Genomic DNA, 23,928 nt, shown 5'->3' on the forward strand with positions numbered 1-23,928 from the left:
ATTTTTAGGGAAAAACAACATTTTGAGGTTATGTTCACACACTCCGGAATATTGATTCCACTGTGAACAACTTCTGTAGAAAAACACTGCACTTTTGCAATATTGGAAAATTTTCCACGAACATTCACTAACAACTATCCCAGGGAATTCCAACAAACACTTTTCACACTTTTTCCACCACTCAAATGACAAATTTTCATGAAAAATAATCCCAAACGAAATGCTGAGAGTAATCTGTCAAAAATTTTTTACAAAAATTAAGTATAGTGTGGAGGCATTTTTTTTTAAAAAAATTTTTAAAAAACAGTTTTTTTTTAAAAAATTGTTTAAAAAATTTTTTAAAGAATTTTTTTAAAAAATGCTCATAATGTGTAGACAAGACAGAAATTCGGGCGGCAAAGTTTTTGAAATGCAACGATTTTTTATTCATCTGCATATAGGGGAGACTGGGGCAAAATTTGTCAAAACGAAAATTTCAATATTCACTATTTTCTAAAATAAAAGAGACTGAGGCTTGAAATTTTTATTATAGATAGCCTTCATGAATCTTCTTAAACTTACAAAGTTTCAAAGGATTCGAGGAAGGATTATGTAAAATAAAAAATAATGAAATTTTGATCCCTATTTTTGGAATATTTGGTTTACAGAAAATATCAATACTGATTAGCTCAATTTAAGCACATTTCTCGTTAAGATAGAGAAAAATTATCTTCGACAAAGTTGTAGAGGAATAAATTTCCTATAAAAATATGTCTATTTGATAGTTTTAATATTCGCGAGAGTAAAACGTCACAAATTATCCGAAGACTGACAAAATTTGCCCCAGCAATTTTGAGAATCTCCACAAAATCGACTTTTAGAAAATGATTCGAAAATCACATTTCTTTCGAGATAGAGGAAAATAGTCTTTTGCAATGTTGTAGAGTAGTAAATTTCCTATAAGAATACGCTCATTATAAAACGTTTAAGTTTTCTCAGAGCTCGTGAAAGAATTAAATATGCGTTTTGACAAGTTTTGCCCCAGTCTCCCCTACATATCGCACATTGAATATTACAATGGCGAATGTCAGATTTCAGCATTTTTCAGGAGACGGCCTCAAAAACTAAATTTCATATAATATTTTCTTATTTTCATTTACAAATTTTAAAGATTGTTTGTATATGCGATTCCACTGGATAGAGCACATGTGTGGAACTCAAAATGTTGGACTTTTATTACCCAAAAATAGAGTTATTTAAAAAATTAAAAAATGATCCGTCACTTTTACACTTATGCGGCAAAATTGCCAAAATTATACGTCACTGTAATACTAAAAATCCAGACAAGGATTTTAAGATACGCCTCTTGTTTAGTAATTTAAATTTTAATAGAATTATTTTTTATTGGATTTCATATTTTTTTTTGTTGTTCGACCATAAATTAATTTTAAAAATCATAGACCCTTTGAAATTAAAAATAAATAATGAAAAGTTGTGTATTTTATTTATATTTCATTTTATTTGTCCATGAATTCATTTAATTTCTTCAGATCTCTTTGTAGGTACTCTTATATACAATTGACATTTTTTTATATAAAAAAGTCAAGATTCGAATATATTTACAATTTATCAAGATTTTGATAAAATGTGTAGTGCTTTTTTGGAATAAGATTTCCCTCACACAAAGAAATAAAATCACGTTTCTTTGTGTCTTTTAGAGGAAGTGGTCCATTGTAAGTAAACCTTTTCCATCTTGCAATTTCTCTCTACTGCACGAGCGAACTAGGTTATGTTGTCACTGTTTATTCCTCGAAATGTCAAAAAATGATTACCGTTTATTGATACAGTGGCGTAGGATTCATGCTCAGTGGAATAGTGGCGTATGATTTCTCAGATAACGCCATTGTAACACTAAAAACACTCAGGGAAATAATTATACGCCACTTTTATGCTATTTTTGTTCTGCAAGCTTGACAAATACTCAAAATTATGAAAAATATTTCTAACAAAGTTGTTGAGATTATTAAATATAATGAATATTTAATAAATTTCCTATCAGAAGACAGCAATATCTCAAAATTGACAAAAACCAAGATCCGCAGTTGTAATATTCAATGTGCGATATTGAGTTTACACATTCATATGTAACGTAAATTGCATGAAAATCCCTCAATAATGCAAAATCACATCGAAACTAAGACAAACCATGCCAAATTTGAGCACATTTGATTCATTTGATACAGTAGAGTCTCGCTATAGTTCATATTTGGTTTCAAATTTGACACTTGGGTCGCAATATAGTCCATGTAATTTTTTAAAATTATCAACGATTTTTAGTATTGAAATTGCTCGACGGCTTCCACTTTCTTTGCGAGCGTGGTACTCGTCCTCGCTCTCTTCTTTATGGATCACAATTATCACAACTACTTAATAAAGTTTGCCAAAAATATTAAAATAATTATGCATGTCGCATATTAAAAAACATAACCTAACTTAAAATCAGTGTTTTGAAATCAACGGTCGATAAATTGTGGACTATAGAGCGATGGCCTATAGCGAGACTCTACTGTATCTTTGATTTCATGTAAGTCTCATTCTCTGAACTCTTATACCTATTTAAAAAATCGCAGTGTTTGGTGGTGCCCCAGTTTCCCCTACCACAATCGCAAAGGAAGTGGAAGTCGTCGAGCAATTTCATTACTGCAAGTCGTTCAAATCTGGAACCAAATATGGACTATAACGAGACTCTAGGGTGGAATAACCGGCTATCGCCATGTTTAGGAAAAAATTAAATTCATTTAATCATAACTTTTGAATCCTTGTTACAAGATAAGTCAAATTTGACACACTTAGATGTATTGGCTCTAGATACGTGAAAACAATAATCCTAGAACATAACGCTGGACTACTTAAAAAACTGATTTTTATTAATAATGCAAAAATAACCATTTCGTCGCCACTTTTTACCACTTTTCGCCAGTTTTGTAAAATTTGTAACCACTTCTCGCCACCCACTTGAAAAGAACCACACTCGGTTATTTTAGGCAATGCTATGAAAAGAATACATTCACCATTTCTCTTTCCTTGTGATCACTTATTACTCTCTTTAAATGATTTTTCTTCCAAATTCCAAATTCTTCCAAAGTTACCAAGAAAATAATTTTCTTTATTACTTTGTCAAAATGTAAACAAATTGATTTTGAATGCAACCGAAACAAAAGCTGTGCATATAGAGAGTATACATATACACTAGATCCCGGGATTATGCACATTTTCGGGACTGAAAAAAAGCGCGAAATGGCATTATGCATCGAGAAAATTTGCATACCCACAGGGGCTTTCTTTTGAATAAATCTGCCGTAGAACAAATTTCGGGCAGAGTAAAAGTAGTTCAAACTAAAAGATTCAATTATTTAATAGAAATGTATTAACAAACAGTACTTTTTGGCCAGAGTTCTTCAATAAATGGTCAGAATAAAAAATTACCTTAATAAAAGAAATTAAACTTTTATTCTGAAAGAGTACCAAATAGTTTTCAAATTTTCCGCTTCGTAAAATAGTATACATTCAGGCGTATTCCAAAAATGATCTCATAAATTGACTCCCAAGTGTAGGCAAACTTGCATAATTATATGTGCTTAATTCCGTCAGGTGCATAATCCCGAAGGACTTAAGTGTATTCGGCTTCTGCTAAAACACTCAGCTAAAATCTTTGTGATCGTCAAGAATATTGCAGATTATTGCGAAATATTATTTTTCAATCTCACACGCGCTGTTACTTGATCTCTTTGCTTCTGTCTTCTTTGTCTTTGTGATCATCCATTCCGTGCGAATAAAGAATTTTGATAGAGTTAGCAATTTTGTTTACATAAAAGAGCAGAAAATTTCATGGGACTGCAACAGAGAGACAAAACACCAATTAGTCGTTGCTTCTATCCCTTCTTGATCAGTTGAAAAACGTTCAAAAGCATTGAAGTGAAGATCCAGAAGAATTGTGAAATATCACGGTAATAATTTTAGTCAGGGGGTTGACATTAGCCCTGAAAAATGCGACCGATTTTAGTGTAAATTTTTACCTGTTTTCGTACACATTTCACGAGATATCTCCAAAACTACGTAGGCTACCAATTTGGGGTTTTCGGTTGCCTATTCTATGGTAAATTGGCTTTTATTTTGTATTACTATTATTTGCTAATTCATTCTACACTGACAGAAAACAGCTAATAAACCCTAAAGTTTTTTCGGCGCGCTAGAAACATATGGGAAACATAGGAAATGTCATGCCCCTGATTTTAGTAATATTTGACCCAAAAATAACACCCAAATTTTTTTAATTGACAAAAGTTTATGTTGGAAATTGAGATTCTCTAGGCCTAATTGGCTAATTTGAAAAAAGTTCATCGACATTTTTCATTTTTTCCAATGAAGATAAAGATATTTTATGAAGTTATGATGTGATTTTGCATTATAAAGGGCGCTTCATTAAATTTACCATAAATATAAGTACGTAAAATTAATATTAGTAAGTGGATGAACAAAAAATCGTTGCATTTCAAACAAATTGTCGCCCGAATTTCTCTCTAATTCTGGCGACATTTTGGTTCCAAATGCCTGAATTTGAGAGTCTGCTGTAGGTTACTTTTTGAAATTTTAGGTTATGTTAAGTCTAACCTCAAAATTTTCCTGCATTTGTTAGAAAAAACTACTCTTAATTTACCCTCTAATAGAATTTATATTCTATTAGAGAAAATAATGAGTAGTTTCTTGTTCATTGGTAGATATTGGTAAATTTCAAGAAATTTCATGAATATCCGCCTAAAGTAGATGGAGATTGCCGTGAGATTTCTGAAATTTTACCATCTCTATTCCTTGGTATGTCCTGAACATTTCTCCTGAAGAAACTTGTAGTCCATCACCTCAAGTTTTTGAGATATATTTTAAGAAAAAGATCTTTAAGAAATTTTTCGAAATATTTGAAAGAAAGTTGTTTATAATTAATAACGGTACATCCTAGGATGTTGGTATCAAAGGATAACTCAAGGATGTGTAGAGGAGGATTCAAGGACAATTTTCCTTGAACATCTCATATCCCTATCCCTTCATTTTTTTTTTAGGTTTGTTTCATAAACTCCTAAATATCCTCCAAATCCATGAAAAGGATGTGTGGGACGACTTGAATCCTTTACAAAAATTGTCTCCTGAATATCATAGGGACGTAAAATATACCGTTATCCAGAAATTACGCATTTCAATGACTTATGAACCACAGAATTTTCTCTCAAAAATTCATCATTATGGAACAAGAAACTACTCATTATTTTCTATCCAAAGAAAAAAAGTTTCATTTTGTTGCGCCGTGTTATTATATAATTATAAAATTTTCTTTAAACTTAACATGAATCAATTTATAACCTCGAAGCAGTAGCATTTTGAAAACGAGAAACGGTTTTTAGCCATCCATATATTCGTGATCAGAGGGGCAATTCACGAAATAACCAGTCAAAATTGACTGGATGGCGAATATAGCGGAGACATATTTGGTATGGCGAAAAGTGAAAAACCCCTAATCAATGCATTTTTCAGTCTGTCTTTATTCGCCGAAAAGTAAGCAAAACGCAATTGGCTGGTAATGTATGGCGCGTATTTAAAATTGGGAGTCGTTATAATAATTTAAGAATTTGAAGAAGCATTCTACTTCAAATTCAAATACCAATATATTTTATATATTGGTGTAGTTTGTTAAAGATTGAAAAGTGTACTTATATTGCTGCATATCCTTCATTTCAAATAAAATAAAATATCGCAATTATTGGTTTAGTGCAAATATAAATGTATATATTTTAATCCACTATTTCAAAATAACTTTGAGTTCGTTTTAAATTCTAAATACAATTTAAACTTTAAATATAAAAATATTAAATAATTATTTGGATATTAAAGATATCGTTACATATATTTTCTAAGAATTATGATAAATGTTGTAAGTTTGTAAAGACCAATTACCTCTCGAGAGTCAGGAGTAGCATCGGAAAAATTATATTTATTCTGATAATAAAATTTTTATTAATTTTGTACTTAAACGTGGTAAATGGTACTTCAAACGTTGCAAATATAATATATTTGGTGCGTGTATTTATTGACACGTAGTGGGTCTTGAGAAGGTTAATTTGATATCAAATTTTTTTTTAATATCATTGTAGAAGTGTTAGCTTGGTGAAAAATTATGTCAGAAGTGTATTGTATGTAATATTTAACAATAAATAATCGAAACCTAGAAAATCCCTGAATAGTAATTCCTTTAATAACTGAACTTTCCCAAAATCTATTTTTCAGAATGCAGGAAGTATTTAAATGTTTATAAAATTTTAATATCCAATATTTTCTTATTATTGTTGTGTCAGGATATCTTTACTTAAATGAAATAATGCAAATAAATAAATTTTACATAAGATTTTGGTAAAAAAAAATCGTATCCGCCGGTCTCGAGCTGGCGGGTGAAATTTTCTGGGTACACCCAGAAATTCCAGCAGGTACAAGACCCAAAACCTTGCACACCCTCAATTTTTAGCGAGGAGACGCACCTTTTAACGGTATGGCGAAATTCGCTTCACAGAAAAATGCAGTAACCAGCCAAAATTTTGCCTGGTCAATTTCGTGAATTGCCCCTCAGAAAGTGGCCAAACACATTCTGGCCAAGTTTGGGGCCGATCAGAGGACATGAGATTTTATTAGGATTATAGTAGGTGAGATTGTTAAAAATCTGACATAATATCGCACTTCAAACTTGATACAAAAGTAGGATGAAGTAGAAATTTCCCATACATAATATTCGCTGTTTTTTTTGTCTTTGTTTAAATGTATTTGGATGTGATAGCTGTTAAGTGACTAATATCTGATTAGATAAATATATGTATTTGTGAATATATACGTATATATATTGCATAAACTGAATAAGATGCTGAAACCAAAAGCATTTTAGTCGCTAGTAAACAAGTGACCTACAAACAAGCCATTCACAGAGGAAAAACATTCTATAATATTTCACTAATCACATTGGATAATTTTTAATTTAATTGGAAAAACAGTGCTATTTTTTTAAAAGGTAAGTTTGTAAAACAAAGTATTCAATGTAAAACATTTGATGCGAGATAAGAAAAGGCGGGAAAATGATTCTGAGTGTGGCCATTTTGCGTTTTTCAAGTCATACAGACTGCGTCATAGGAAAAAGAAATACATTTTTCTTAACTTTTTTATATGTCCTTAGTGTGGACTACCCATTTATTTTCACTTTAGTTAACAAATAGTTTCTATCGAATTTTATACCGATAAATTCAAGAAGTTTTTTTTTTTAATTTCCATAAATTATCTCGAAAGTAGCCTTTATCGTGACAAAGTAAAATTTTCCCCTTATCCACAATTTTTTCCAATTTTTCGTAAATTTTGTGACTCTGGTAAATTTTCAGAAGCTTTTAAAATTAAAAAGAGAAATATTTATAGAAATAAATTTGAAACAGAATTGAAACAAAAGACACACCCTAAATAAGATTAATCTCTTTGAAGATAAAGAAAATTCTAGAAAGTACTCAGAAATGTTACGTATTTGTGAATATATATGTATATATTAGATGAGATCATATATTCTGTCAGTAGAAGAGGTAAAAAGTTTGGAGTGGTATATCTCAGCTCCTGATGAACATAATTGGATGAGTGAACTATTGTTGGAAAGCTTGGTTCATTAGCTTTCAGAATCTGGTATATTTAATTGGCTATGAGTAAATCATGGTCATCCAGAACCATTTATGTCGAAGAAGACACTTTTTGCAACGTCTTTTTTGACCATTCACTGCTGGGACCAGGAGTGACCCATAATTCTCGCACTTGGACTGTTCGTTAGAGGAACTCAAAGGGTATAATTTTTAGAAGAAACTTTTTTTTTGGACATCTTACTTTTTTTTATTCATCGACTTTTGCAAGAATTTTAACATTTTATACGCATAGAAAAAAATGACAGAAATCCTTCTATCTCATTTTCTGGACAAACTAATGAAGATATCGACTTGGCATGTTCTAAGTACTCCCCCATAAGTTGATCCAAGGAATCCAAATATCATATCAATTTCATCCCCACGTCTATCCTTCCCCTCCAGAAACCACTCTTTTAGGATTTTTGTAATTTTTTTCTATACGTGTAAAATGTTAAAATTCTTGCAAAAGTCGATGAATAAAAAAAAGTAAGATGTCCAAAAAAAAAGTTTCTTCTAAAAATTATACCCTTTGAGTTCCTCTAACGAACAGTCCAAGTGCGAGAATTGTGGGTCACTCCTGGTCCCAGCAGTAGATGGTCAAAAATGACGCTGCAAAAAGTGTCTTCTTCGACATAAATGGTTCTGGATGACCATGATTTACCCATAGCCAATTACATATACCAGATTCTGAAAGCTAATGAACCAAGCTTTCCAACAATAGTTCACTCATCCAATTATGTTCATCAGGAGCTGAGATATACCACTCCAAACTTTTTACCTCTTCTACTGACAGAATATATGATCTCATCTAATATATATATTGCTTAAACTGATTAAGATGCTGATACCAAACGTATTTTAGTCGCTAGTGAATACGTGGCCAACAAACAAGCCCTTCACAGAGGAAAAACGATCTATTTCACTAATCAAATTGGATAATTTTTCCGACAGTTTCGATCACTGAAAATCGTAGTTGAGCAACTCTTGGAAAAACAGTGCTAATTTTTAAAAGCTAAGTTTGTAAAACAAAGTAATCAATGTAAAACATTTGATGCGAGATAAGAAAAGGCGGGAAAATGATTCTGTGAGTGTAGCCATTTTGCTTCTTTCAAGTCATACAGACTGTGTCATAAGAAGTAGTGATTCCAGAACCGGGTACCCGACCCGGGTACCCGCCAGATTTTTCCACGGGTATTGGAACCGGTTCCTAGCCATGGAACCGGTTCTGGAATCGATTCTGGAACCGTTTTTTTTAGAAAAATTAAATTGAATGTTCCAAAAGAAACCCGAATTTTCAATTTATATTGGAACTACACTGCTGGCAATAATCATAGCTCTACTTTTTCATACTGGAAAAACTGAAAAAAAATTTTTTTAGAAAAAAAAATAAAAAAATCATTTGAAGGTATTTTCATACCGATATGAAAAATTGCCAATCGAATTTCATACCGTTAGAACTGTGAGTATTGTAATAGAATCTTTATCAAAATGGCGATTTTCGGGTGGCAATAATTATAGCTCCACTCAATAAATTTGGCTCCAGGGTATTTATTTTCAATCAGTGAAGGTAAATATCTTTTAGTAATTAAATTAATAACTAGATTAACCTAATTAGAATCATTTTTATAAAGTTTTTCATGAATTTTGCTGAAATTTTGTAAGGAAAATGTGCAATGAACAAAAATAAGGGATTAGTTAAGGTCTTGAAAGGGATGGAAATTGACAACCAAAAAATTTCCATAAAAATGACAAGATCCTATCACCTTTCATTCGAATTTGTCCATATAGCCGACATATATGCATTTTAAACCACTCCCCCAGGGCTAAAAATCTTCTTTTGTTAGAGGCAAAAGTGTGCAAATTTCCGTGTTACAGTCGAAAAAAACAAGTGTTCTACCGAAATTTGATGTAAAACAATGCTGACTGCTTAGTCTCATCATGTCTTGTTGATTCTGCCCCAAACCAGAATTCTAAGTAACTAAGGTGGTCTTCAGAATACCGTCGTTGCGGGTGACTTTGCACTCGGGGGGTGACTTTGCACTCTGCTGTCCGTAAGACTTTCATAAATTCTAGCACTTATTGATGGTCTTCGCCGATCCGGTCTACCATGTCAAAGTATATAGGGATATGTTATGTACCAAGTAAGGTACAATGATCCCCAAAAGGATTCTTGTAGTTTCAGTAATAGTCAATGAAATGCTAGTATAGGTATTTTGTCAAAAAACGCCTCCGTGAAAAAGTTATCTGAAGGTGCAATTCCAAAATCGATTTCAGAGTAGTAAATTGCCCAGATCCAATCTAAATTTATCTGGCTAGAATAATCCACTTCGATTTTGCTCATTATTTTTATTAAAATACTTTATTTTCACTATAATTTTCCTAAGAACGCATTATTTATGTTATAAAATTGCATATAATGGCCTTTCTAAAGGTTTATTATAGAAGTATTTGGCTAAAAATTATCCAATTTTGTGGGAACTTAAGATAAAATGACCGAGATCTACAAGATGGTATGGTCGTCATCTTGATTTGACGTTTCTGTCCGCCATTTTGAATAACTGTCAAAACAAAAATCTTATCCGATTGAGCTGAAATTTTAGTATGTTCTAGCTGATGCCAAGGCCTTTTCAGAACATATATAAAATCCGACCTAGGTCAAGTTATTGTCTGGATATAGGGGCTTCAAGTTCAAAATTTTGACATTTTCATGAATACAGAACTATAGGGAGCTTCTTTTATCAAAACTATCACGAAAAAGACAGCGCTATCGTTAGGCGGTGAGATCAAACAAACAAAAAAAGAAAAGCAATGTTTTGGTTTATAACAGCGCATTATTTAATAATCTTAAAAACTGTTTTCGCAAAGATGAAAAATAAAAATATTAATTAAATGCACTTTTCGTTTATTTTTTTTAAAATTATGTTAGAGTAAAAAAAATATATAAAATTAAAGCCTCAACCATTTTTAATGGTTACTGAGGCATTTCCTTTAGGCTTCAACTATTTAAGATTAAAAAATAAAGACCGCCAAAACATGAGTATTACAAAATTTTAAACTTTGAGCCTCTGTATCTAGGTAAGTACATGACGTAGACTGGAACATAGATACGTTTTGAAAAGGTCTTGACATCAGCTGCAACATACTAAAATTTCAACCCAATCGGACCAGTTTTAGGGTTTGACAGTTATTCAATATGGCGGAGAGAAACGTCAAATCAAGATGGCGACCACGTCATCTTGTAGATCTCGTGCATATTACCCTTAGATGTAAAGATCTTTATTGTCGTTTATTATCAGAAATTGTTGATTTTTTAGTATTTATTAAAAAGTGCAAAGTCACCCGCACCTTATCCCCAGTGGAAGCCTTTTTTCTTGATTTTTTTAAACATAGTAAAATTTTATAAAATTAATGCTAGTGGCACAAAATCCATTCATTAACAACTGAATACAAATAATTTTACCCATTCACCCCCCTCCTTTCACTTTAACTATCCACTTTTAGAGGGTAAAGTTGAAAAACAGCGCACAAACGTGCAAAGTCACCCGCAACGACGGTACTGAAATAAAAAATTATCAAAAAGAAGCTTATTGCAGTTTGATGAATAGAAAGTGTTTTTCGTCATTTAAGTGGTACAAAATTATTTTTTTAAATAAAAAAATTGATAGGTCTCGTCTGAACTTGTTTTCTGTCTGAAAAAATAATTTTAAACCACTTAAATGACGAAAAACACTTTCTATTCATCAAACTGCAATAAGCTTCTTTTTGATAATTTTTTATTTCAGTATTCTGAAGACCACCTTAGTTACTTAGAATTCTGGTTTGGGGCAGAATCAACAAGACATGATGAGACTAAGCAGTCAGCATTGTTTTACATCAAATTTCGGTAGAACACTTGTTTTTTTCGACTGTAACACGGAAATTTGCACACTTTTGCCTCTAACAAAAGAAGATTTTTAGCCCTGGGGGAGTGGTTTAAAATGCATATATGTCGGCTATATGGACAAATTCGAATGAAAGGTGATAGGATCTTGTCATTTTTATGGAAATTTTTTGGTTGTCAATTTCCATCCCTTTCAAGACCTTAACTAATCCCTTATTTTTGTTCATTGCACATTTTCCTTACAAAATTTCAGCAAAATTCATGAAAAACTTTATAAAAATGATTCTAATTAGGTTAATCTAGTTATTAATTTAATTACTAAAAGATATTTACCTTCACTGATTGAAAATAAATACCCTGGAGCCAAATTTATTGAGTGGAGCTATAATTATTGCCACCCGAAAATCGCCATTTTGATAAAGATTCTATTACAATACTCACAGTTCTAACGGTATGAAATTCGATTGGCAATTTTTCATATCGGTATGAAAATACCTTCAAATGATTTTTTTATTTTTTTCTAAAAAATCTTTTTTCAAAGTTTTTCCAGTATGAAAAAGTAGAGCTATGATTATTGCCAGCAGTGTACTTCCAGCTTATCCAGGAATTATTAGTGTGTAGTTTTCAGCATTTTGCTATCCAATTTTATAATAAACTTTTAATATATTTTAATACATACACTGATCACAAAAAATAAAATAAAATTAAATGATATTTCTGTGTGGAAAATATAACCATCTTATCATCAATTTCTGTAATCGAATTTGTTGAGACTTCTTTACTTCAACATGAATCAAATTTCGCGAAAAAGTTTGCAGAGAAAAGAAAAAAGAAATTCCTTTCGAAAAAAATAAAGGAAAAAATTTACATTTTCAAAAAGGAGGGACGTCGGGGGAAATTATTAGAAGGGCTGTATCAAGCACTTCTTACAGTCCCCCCGACTAGTGTAGAATCAGAAAGGGCATTCAGCACTTCATCCAAATTTTGTACCAAAATTCGGAACAGAATGAGCGATGAAGTGCTGAATGCACTTTCAGTACTTAAACATTATTATAATAATATTAAAGTAAAATAAAATAAAAACATGATACTGATTGAATTTATTTTCTTCAATTAATTTCTATTCTGCAACAAAATCTTATTATTTGGTCTTTTGTAGTCGGAAAACTTAAAAAAAAATAATTATCCAGCCATAAAAATATGTCACTATTTTAATGGTACTCTATAATTTATATGCCATTTTTTTCATGTGTAATCAATACAAATCTCAAGTGAAAATTTTCTATACCTATTTATTAGATTTTAAGTTAGTTTGGCATATAAACTACAATTCTCTACAAGAAAGAGATTGCCTGAACCCCCCCCCCCCCCCTTTATGCCCTCAAATACTAAAAGACTTATTTTTTCACAGTTAAAAATATTTTCGAAAATTCATAGTTGGAACGGAACCGGTTCCTACCCGGGTAAGGTAAAGTACCCTTTATTCGACCGGTTCCTCTATTCGACCGGTAGATTTATTTATTCAATTTAATTATATTTGCTATAATATTTTGTGTATGATCTAACATTAATAGGTCAATTATTCTTTAAATAATACGAATCAGTGACAAATTCATAGAAACTGATGAAATTCACCATCAAATATTCAAAAATTGACCCACCGGTCGAATAGAGGAACCCGGTCGAGTAAGGGTACTTTACCTTACCCGGGTACGGATCTCAGGGGAACCGGGTACCCGGCAACTTCAAAATACCCGGGTATTTGGAATCACTAATAAGAAGAAGAGATACATTTTTTTTCAAGGGGGAGATATTAGCTTGGAAGTGGTGTACACTGAGGTGGAAGTACTGTGGAAGTGGAAGTCTCAAAAAATGAAACGATTTCTGAATTTTTCATGTAATTTCAGTAGGAAAAGTGCTAGTAAGCATGTAGCACAATTGAAGCTTGTCCTGGAGAACTAAATTCATGCAGTTCTTCATCGGAATTATAGTCAATTCCTTATCAAAATCCTCGAAACGAAGTTTTTGTTTTAGAAACGTGGCATATTTATGATAAACTGGGTTTTCTCATCTTTTGAGACCAAATATATCATGATTCATATACAAAATGCTTTTTTTACATTCTTTTAAGTATTTATTCTTATGCAGACGATGATTTAAAATTTAAGCACAAAGTTTAAAAAGCAACTGCTAAAATACTCTTTGTAGAATTTTAGATACTTTTTATAACTAGGGTGGAATCACCAGTTCTCGCCAGTGCCCCACTTCTCGCCACTTACATTGAAATCGATATTTTTCGCAATTTATGAAATAAATGAGTCGCAATTTTTTTGTATTGTTTCTGCTTCTACGCATAGAATCGAAAAATAATAATTATTCGTTTTGGATTCACGATTTTGATCACTTTTTAGAGCAATATTTTAAGCAAGTGCATCGAATCCAACATCTCTTACCAAATGTAGGGTGAAAGGAACGTCTATTGACACTTTAAGAACTCGTGTCAGCACCTATTGACACCCTAGTTTGTACCATTTGGGATACGAAATTTGCACATCTCTGTTTACAGTAAAAGGTATATTACAGAAAAAACGTTATATTACTTATATTTTACTAGATACATTAAATAATTTTCAACATTTTGACAAAAGTGTCAATAGGGGTTCCCTGTCGAACAGACGTTCCTCCGACCCTACTAAGTGTCGTCAAATTTTCATCAGGCCAAAAATACCTATTTGGGTAAATAATTTGTCTATTGAATATTTAATTGCACTTGTAAAATACATAAAATTTGTATTTAGTCAATTAATATTTAATTTTATATTATTTTTGTATAAAAATGAGGCATGGCGAGAAGTGGTAATATTCTGGAATTGATTTTACCACCTGTCGCCATATCTTTTCAATAGGCGACGCTAACTTCACTTCGTACATTCTCAGTTGTCAAATCTGCATTGTTTACTTTCTGCAAAAGCCCCATAATTTGATTTCTCAAATAAAAGTGAAGAAAAATCATTTAAAGAGAGTAATAATAAAGTGATCACAAGGAAAGAGAAATGATGAATGTATTCTTTTCATAGCATTGCCTAAAATAACCGAGTGTGGTTCTTTTCAAGTGGGTGGCGAGAAGTGGTTACAAATTTTACAAAACTGGCGAAAAGTGGTAAAAAGTGGCGACGAAATGGTTATTTTTGCATTATTAATAAAAATCAGTTTTTTAAGTAGTCCAGCGTTATGTTCTAGGATTATTGTTTTCACGTATCTAGAGCCAATACATCTAAGTAACTTTGTGTCAAATTTGACTTATCTTGTAACAAGGATTCAAAAGTTATGATTAAATGAATTTAATTTTTTCCTAAACATGGCGATAGCCGGTTATTCCACCCTACGTAGTCTAGCACAGTGAGTTTTTCATTCTAATTCTTTTGACCATTGATTGGTAGGAAATTCCTAATTTATTTATCATTATATTCTACCCATTCTACCTCTTTCGAGTTAACGTTAAATACTTTTAAAAAATGTTGTTTTTAAACCAACTGAAAATTATTAAAATGAAGATTTTATTTTCAGTTCAATTAAAATGCAATTACGATATCCAAAAGAGCGAAAGATAATAATCCAACGGTTGAAGAAAATTCAATTATATTTTAGACGTCTTTTCAAATTCAAACGCCGGAAATGCTTGGAAGTGCTTAGAAGTGCAAGAAGTGCTGGAAATCATCTATGGCACTTCCGGAAGTGTGGAAGTCTTTGACGTTTTCCATACAAATTTAGGAAGTGCCGGAAGTGGTGTACACGATTTTTCGACTAATATCTCCCCCTTGTTTTTTTTTCATTGTTTTATACAGTAGTAGACTCTCACTAATTCACTTCTTTTAAGATCGGGCTACTTTTTAATTCGGATATCAGTTAAAATTTGAAAAAAGTTTATGTACCAATATTTTTCAAGTTATCGAATGAAGCAAATATGCTCAATTTTGCCATGGTCTGTTGTTTTAGTTATGATGTGATTTTGCATTATTGAAGGATTTTCATAAAATTTATATAAAATATGATTACGTAAAATTAATATGCTGTTTCAAAATTAATTCTTTCAAAATGTGACCAAATTGTTCAAAACGCTTTGTAGACCTGATGAAGGGGACATCGTATTCCCGAAACGTTGTAGCGAATAAAAATTGAAAGAGGCGAAATAGGGTCTTACTCCGTTTTCACTAAATATTAAAATTAATATGAGTATGCAGATCAAAGAATTTCTCTCTAATTCGAGTAACATCTTGGTCCCAAATGCCCGATAACTTGAAAAATGTTGGCTTTTTTTAAATTTAACTGCTGCCCGAATTAAAAAGTAGCTCGATCTTAAAAGAGACGAATTAGCGAGAGTCTACTGTATATCTGTCTAAATGTGTAATTTGTCTTTTTTTCACTTTTTCAGATTATTTTGAGACAGAAGAAGAAATATGGTAAGAAATATATTTGTTTAAGAATAATCAATTATAATTTTTGCTGAAAAAGTCGACAAATTTTCATAAATCGCTAGGGAATATTACTATAAGATATTTGCTTGTTTTTCTTAATTTCATTTTCTATTTGAGCTTAACTGAATGTTTTTCATTGTGTTTTCAGAATTCTTTTGAGGAAAATCCTTTTGATTATTCAATTACTAAACTTCCTGAAAATGAGTATTTTAAAATATCTTCGATTGACATTAAGGACACCTTTTTTGGCGAAAGACTAATAGCCTACACTGATGATCCATTAAGACGTCCTATACTAATTACTGAATACAACACTAAGAATATTTTAAGCGTATTAACGCTACAAGAATTGAATCAGGCTTGTGCAGATTACTCCTTGGCGATTGGCTTAATTAGAATGCAACCATATTTTGGTTTTGAGAGAGCTTATATGAAATTCAAAAACATAGATCCGGAAAAATTTCCGGAAGCTAATGAATTGGTGGATAAAATAAACAAGTGCATTAATTGGGATATAGAAGAAGATGATAATAAAGAAGAAAAAGACGCCAATGAGCAAATGAGCGCTCTAAACAGAGCATAACTAATCTTGATTTTATTATTTAAAAAAAATATTATTTCAATGGTTTTTTTTCTCTATTATATAATCTTTACAATCTTTTCAACTTTATGGATTCGAAGTTTTATGTTTTATTTTCCATCGTTGATTTTACAGAAACATTTTCTAGAAATATTCTCTGTTTTATCGTGTTAATGTGATTAACATTAAAATTTTAATGTGCAAGTATGATAACGCCGTAAATCTCATATAAAATCAATTTCAGATGAGTAATGTTTTTTATGGCTTCCAACCAAAAATATCAATAATTTTTTTAATACATTTTTTTTTAAATAAAAGTACGAAAATAAAATATAATAATTTAAAAAAATGAAAAAAAATATCATTCATTTTTTTTAATAAATTAAGTTAATTTCATTTAAATTTTGTGCAAAAATTTATAAGGAAAAATAAATTAAATTGTGCTAAATAAATTTTGTTTTTCAAATATTCAATTTAAGTTATGGTCCCATGAAAAATTACTGAAATTCTTTAAAATGAAAACTTCACTCACCTCAACTTTGTCCACAATCATGGTGTTCTCCTTGTTGAGTTCCTTCTTCTTCCTCTTCCTCTGCTTCCTGTACTTTTTGAGCTGATTGGCCGTCATGCCAGTCAGAGCCTCCGCCGAGATGGATTCATCCGACGAAGACACTCCAGAATCTGATGAACTCGCACCGGGAACAACACCATCCGAGAAGATGACTTTCTTCACCACAGAAACACTAAAAATAATCACGTCAGCAAGAAAATCCTCCTGGAAACCTCCCATAAGTGGCTCACCTGTCAGAATTCTCCTTAACCGGCGTCTCTGAGACTTCCGGAAGGATCTCCTCCGAAGTAATCTCAACACTCTGAGCACCCGAAAGGAGTTGCTTAATCTCAAATTCCAACTTTTTCTTGCGCATCTTCTTCTCTAGCCTCTTCTTCTCGCGGATAGCCTTACGCTGCTCCGCCGTCTTGGTCACTTTGGGGCGTGTTCCCAGGGGAGGAAAAAACGGCTTCTTGGCCACTGAACTGGGAGAAGCAGTTTCCGGAAGGGTATTCTGGGGCGGATGGGGAATTTTAGCCAGGGCAGCAGCTTCCTGGGTAACAGTTGTGGGCACTACTTCGATCACATTGCCCTTCTGCAGCATGCTGGGTGGCTTGGGCAGCTGCTCCACTTGGGGGATGCTGATGAGATTGGAGGAGGGTCGACATGACTGAAAATTGGGGTCAATCATCTGCTGCTGCAGATTGTTGTGGTGGTAGATGGACTCGGTGTAGTGCGAATACTCATTGGTGGAATGATAGGGACGCGGGAAGCCAGTGCCCGTGTACGTTGGAAAATGATGATGATAGTTCTGCTGGTACAGTGCTGCACAAAAAATGCCCGATAAAATAGTTTGAAGGGGCATTGAAAGCAATAACGGGGTTATTTATTGAGCTGGAAATTCATCAAAACTTTGGAAAATGAAGAATGAACGAAGAATGAGGAGTAAATTTTTTATTATTTATACAAAAAATGTGCTGAAAATGCGTTTTTGCCAGCCTCGTGTTTGGTATCAATTGCATAAAAAAAAAACATTTGATACCCTAGGCCTAGAACGTTTTTACCCTTTGCGACTTTAGAAAAAATTGCCCATGGATTATCTATAGCCCAAGTGTAGGGGAAAGTACTCTCCATTCGAACGTTCATGCCTTCGAATAATGTGAGTTTTCTTTTACAGTAGACTCTCGCTCAATCGGTGCAAATTTTTCTGTCGATTTTCACGCTTGTTTTTAATCCTTTATGGACGAGTGGGACACCGGTGTCCCAAAATCAAAAACAATTTTTTTGACTATAGAAAGTTGTTTTGTCCTCTAAATAGTCCGAAAAAATGTTTTTTTCTTTTTATTTTTAGGACACCGGTGTCCCATTTGTCATTAAAGGGTTAAAGCAAATTTGTTCAAATTCACTGTAATTCTCCTTGTTTTATCGTGATTTTTAAAATTTGAGCGCTTTTTTGTGGAATTCAAAATGATTTTGATGTCCAAATCTCATGTTAATTTGGATGACATTTTGCCCCATATGCCCGATTGAGAGAGAGACTGCTGTATTTTTTTCCTAACAAACTTACACATTTCTTTTAATTATTAGTTAGCAGTTAGATCATCAGCAGTTATTGAAAATTACGTGATAATTATGTATAAATTTCTTCGGGAAGATAAAAGAAATTCACAGTATTCGAAGGCAGGAATGTTCGAAGGCTTCGAAGGGAGAATATTTTCCCCTACAGTAGACTCTCACTCAATCGCCTCTTTTTCAATCGGGCGTCAAACTTTGTTGACAGTTTTCACGCTTAATTATGAAGCTAATTTGCTCAAATTCGCTGTAGTTCTTCCTATTTTATCGTGATTCTTTATAATTGAGCGCTTTTTGTGGAATTTACAAAGGCTTTGACGCTAAATTCTATCGCTAAACCGGATGACATTTTGCCCCATATTCACGATTGAGAGAGAGTCTATGGTACTTAGTTGATTAAGAGGTTATTATGAAAATTTGTAAATTAGGAATTTGAGGTTAGGATATAAACCTAACCTCTAAAAACACAAATTTTTTAGGGTCTGAACATAACCTATAAAAAAAACCACAAATCTTTCGAATTTTAAAAGAAAATATTTACAAAAAAAAAATCAGAGAAAAAGAAAAGGATTTAGAAAAGTTTAATTTGGGTGATTTAATTTTTTGATGACTTCTGTTTATTTAAAAAAAAATATTACTGGGAAAATTTATTGGTTATTGTTTATTCAATTGGGCAATTATCTACTTGAACTTAGACATTTAGTCATAGTAAACACTTTACCAAAAATCAAATTAAAAAGATTAATTATAAAAGTTATAAATTTTCTTCCATTCAAATATATTGGGAGTATTTTATTCCAAAAATAAAACCTTTTTTTAGGTTAGGTTCAACATAACCTTAAATTCTAAACAGATCTCGAAACTTTATAGTAAATTGTATAAACTAACCTCCAAAATAAAGTTTTTTTTTTTAGCAAAAAAATTCTGAATTCCACTATTTCAACCTCAGGGCAAAATTAAATCGTTTACTCCTTAGTTTTCACAAGATTGTAAATTGTTATCAAGGAGTAATTCATTTAGGGCAATCGACCTAAACTGGCCAAGGAACCGGCGGGGAAACTGGGAAACTCACAAGGAACTCGAGAAAATTGGGAATTCGTACATTTTGTCAAGGACGCCGGAAAACCCTCAATTCTTTTTCGGAACACTCGGGGAACTCATTCAGGAAACCCTCGGGGAATCTGGATAACCCATACAATTTGTCAGGAAACTTACAGGGACCCTTATAGTTTTTCAGGGATCTCGGGGAACCTACACATTTTTCCAGGGACCCAGAAAATCCTCAATTTTTTTCGGAATACTCGGGGAACTCATTAATTTTGTCAGGGAACCCAAATATTTTTCAAGGATCCATTCATCTACCCAGAACCCTCATCTATTCAGAACCCGGGGAACCCGTATATTTTTTAAAAAGCTCGGGGGACTTACAAATTTTTCTGGGGACCCAGAGATAATTTGGGGAACCTGTATACTTTTTTTGTTTTGTAGTTCTAGTTACTCTAATTGCTTTTATGAATCACAAGAATAATTCTCGATCGCAAGAATTTTTTATTTGTCTTAGAAAGCTTGATGTTTCTTTTTGCAAACTCAAAATTAATTAACATTCAAAATTAATTAACATAGTTAGGTTAAATCGAACATAACCTCAAATAACAAAATAAGGTATCTCGAAAAAGCAATTATTCCAATGTCTTGATTTAAGAAATAATTTTCGTAAAGTTGTAGAACGCTAGTTCAACTTATCAAAAGGTTAAAGTTCACAAAAAATTCTTCTAATCTTTCGAGTTGTTCTAACCTGAAAACCAAGAAAACTCTCTTATCTGACTAGAGGTTAGTTTTAAATTTTGATGTTTTATTTGACATAACCTCAAAAAAGTTTCAGGAATCTCATGGAAAAAATGCATTTTGAATTAGTTTTTCCGTTCGAATGAAATTTGTCGTCGGAAATCTAACCTCAAAGAAGTTTTGTCTGTTAGAGTTTCTGCGGTTAATAGCGAAATGCTTTGATTAACTTTGGAATGTTTGGATTTAGGGTAGGTGATAAAGTTGCATTTTGGGTTTTCCTTTGCCTACTAGGGTACTTCAGATCCCAGATTTTGAGGTTAGACCGAACATAACCTCATGAAACGATAGTTTGACCTTATTTATCAGAAATATTTTAGGTCAGGGAACCTACAAAAAACATATTTTCCCTAAAAAATTCTTTCTCAATGCAGTATTTCATCAATTAGGGACCCAAATTCATTTTGAGGTTAGGCCGAACATAACCTCATGGAACGATAGTTTGACTTCATTTATCAGAAATATTTTAGGTTAGGGAAACCACAAACACGTTTTTCCTAAAAAACTCCTTCTCAATGCAGTATTTTATCAATTAGGAACCCAAATTCATTTGGAGGTTAGGGGAAGTAGCAGGGTTAAAGAATAAGCGACTTACCTGCGTTTTGTCGTTCCGGAACCTCCCTCGAAGGTTCAGTGAGAGCAGAACTGATGCGTTCATCCAGCGAAGCCCGATGCGGCGGAGAAACTGGCATAGGCGGTGCAGTCCACTGAGCAGTCACTTCCGGTCTTCTCTCTGTGAAATTCTGCGGCTCAAAGGCATAGAACGCCCTCTCTGAGCTTGCTTTGTCATAAACTGTGTCCCATTCTGCCCAACTTCGAGCTGCTGTTTTGTCAGTTAAAAAACTCAGTCCAGTTACACTCGGTGGCCTCCAGGGACTCCTCCTCCTGTGTCCCCTTTCTCTGCTGATGCTCCTGCTGCGAGAGCGGCTTCTGCTCCTCGGAGACCTCGATGGACTACGAGTCCAGGACCTAGATCTCGAATGTCGGCGCCTCCGGGAAGATCTCGGAGAGGAACGACGCCTCCGCGACGGAGGAGAATCTCTCCGGGAACTTCGACGGCGAGATCTTTCCGGGGAGGGCGAAAAGCGCCTTTCGCTGCGCGATGAACGCCGGGATTTCTCATGCTGGGGACTCCGGTGCCTTCGACTGGAGCTGGATTGCCTGGAGGGAGATCTGTAGCGTCTCCTCTTCACACGGGACAATTCCTCCTCCTCCTCCCTGGTCATCCTGAATCTAGCCTGTTCCTCTACTTCTGGGCCACAAGTCGTGGTCACCAGTTTGGCATCGCTGTCCTCAGAAGGACTCTTGGACTTTGCCCTAAGCGTCTCTGTGAAGTCCGTGTCTTCTTCGACGTCATGAACAATTGCTGCTGGGATTCTGGTCGGAGTCACCTTGTCCACCTTCCCCGGCAACTTCAAAACAATCGGCGTCCTCTTGGCCGGTGAAATGTTTATCATTTGCGGCGGAAGTGGAGGAGTATGACACTCAATCTCCCTCGAATTCTGGACAATCTTCGTCTCCTCGGGTTTTGGTGGCTCAAAAAGCATCACCAGTTCAGGTTCTTCGACTTTCTCCTCCTTCTCTTTAGCTTCCTTTTGCAATTCTTTTTCGTTCTCCTTTTCCTTCCTGTCCTTTTCCTTCCTGTCCTTTTCCTTTTTCTCCTTTTCCTTCTTCTCTTTCTCCTTCTTTTCCTTCTCTTTCTTCTCCTTCTCTTTCCCCTTCTTTTCTTTACTCTTCTTCTCCTCAGTCTTAGACACGGATTTCTTCTTCCTCCGGATACGCTCTTTGGTCTTCTCAGCGCTGCTCGATGAAGTCTCCGAAGACGACGAGGAGGAACTGCTGGAGCTGCTCGTGGAGTCAGAATCAGTGTCAGACTCTGAAGACGAAGAGGATGAAGCTGAAGTTGATGTTGTTGATGTGCTCGTGGTTGAACTAAAGCTCTTCTTGCGCTTCGAGCCAATTTTCTTCGGCACTGGAACCTTCTTTTCCAGTTGTTTCACTTCCACTTTTCCTTCAGCAACTTTTTCTGAAAAATGTTACTACGTTTGCTTTTTTGTCTCAAGGCACACTAGATATTTTGCTGATTATCAAATAAATCGTATGAAGCAATATTTAAATAAAAAAAAAATAAATAAAAAATACTAAAAACAGCGTTATTTTTTTTCAAAATAGAAAAAAACACTACAAAATTCTTTTGATAAGTATGTATTAAAAATTCCATGGACTAAAAAAAATCAAGTCCTTAAGAAAAACTAACCGAAGACACAGGTTTTTAAAATACGAAATTGAACGAAACTTGACGAAAGATAGATAGATAAAAAGCAAGGAAGTGATTTTAGTTTACTTAAAAGCTATAATAAAAATTATATCTTAGAAAATCGTCGGTTCTGAAGAAGACTATTCTAAGTCTAAAATGCAACATTTCAGGAGAGAGGTTTAAAGATTGTCACCTAAAATTTATTTTTATTAATTTCACTGGAATTAATATATTTTTAGCTTTCGAAACTATTGTATAACACTTACGCATTGAATATCTTCTGGTTAACGCTATTTTAAGTTATTTACAGTAAAATTGTGGGCTTAAAACTCGATAATCGGGCAGGCTGATTTTCAGTTTTTTTCTTGTAACTTTTCCAGGAATATCTTGATCAATATAAAATTTTGTGGGGATGTAGATCTAAGGTTTCTACATCCAATGATAGCATCTTTTTATACTACTGTAAGTAGACTTACAATAGTCTTCTTCGGAACCGACGAAATACTAAACACTTAACGAATCTTAACGAAAGACATTTTTTTATCTACGATATCTAATCTTTAAAAAATAAATAAAATGGAAGTTACTAGAACCGAAGAAAGGATAATTAAAACATAATTCAGATGAATATTGCAAAGTTTCTGGTTCTCCAGAACAATAAATGATAAATAAACTTAACGAAACTGAACGAAAATTTGGATAGTAACAAACGGGTTCTAATATGAATAAAAGACTGAGACATTGGCCTCAATTCTGAGACCAAGATCAAGATCAAAATTCCAATCTGTCAAATATTTCCAAGATCTAGATTTCATATTCTGACGCGAAGCATTTATGAAACTTAAAATGTCTTAGCTAAGAACCAAGATTTCAAGATTTTCCAGACTTAACGAAACGTCATCTCTGAAAAATATCTTCATTTCATTGCCGAATTTATTGAAATTTCGCCATATAAATTAGAAAAAAATAATCACAGGTTGTATTATATAATATATGACGTGTAATAAACCCTGAAAGTCTGAAATGCTTATGCAAGATGTCATTCTTT

The 23,928-nt window shown here is 33.2% G+C and overlaps 1 protein-coding gene and 1 long non-coding RNA gene across 2 annotated transcripts in view; one reads left to right on the forward strand and one right to left on the reverse strand.

Annotated features, from left to right (window-relative positions):
- LOC129800470 (serine/arginine repetitive matrix protein 2-like) overlaps positions 1 to 23,928 on the reverse strand; it is a 30,854-nt gene that overhangs the window by 2,697 nt on the left and 4,229 nt on the right. The window contains exons 3-5 of the mRNA XM_055844874.1: positions 21,219 to 22,649; positions 17,461 to 18,034; positions 17,192 to 17,402 (exon numbers count right to left, since the gene is read on the reverse strand). Coding sequence (XP_055700849.1) covers positions 17,192 to 17,402; positions 17,461 to 18,034; positions 21,219 to 22,649 — 2,216 coding nt within the window. The remainder of the gene's footprint in view (positions 1 to 17,191; positions 17,403 to 17,460; positions 18,035 to 21,218; positions 22,650 to 23,928) is intronic.
- On the forward strand, positions 6,834 to 17,111 carry LOC129800472 (uncharacterized). Its single transcript, XR_008751629.1, has 3 exons — positions 6,834 to 7,081; positions 16,037 to 16,064; positions 16,228 to 17,111. It is a non-coding gene; the product is annotated as an uncharacterized LOC129800472 (long non-coding RNA).

Source organism: Phlebotomus papatasi, chromosome 2 (assembly GCF_024763615.1).
Source record: "Phlebotomus papatasi isolate M1 chromosome 2, Ppap_2.1, whole genome shotgun sequence".
Lineage (NCBI taxonomy): Eukaryota > Metazoa > Arthropoda > Insecta > Diptera > Psychodidae > Phlebotomus > Phlebotomus papatasi.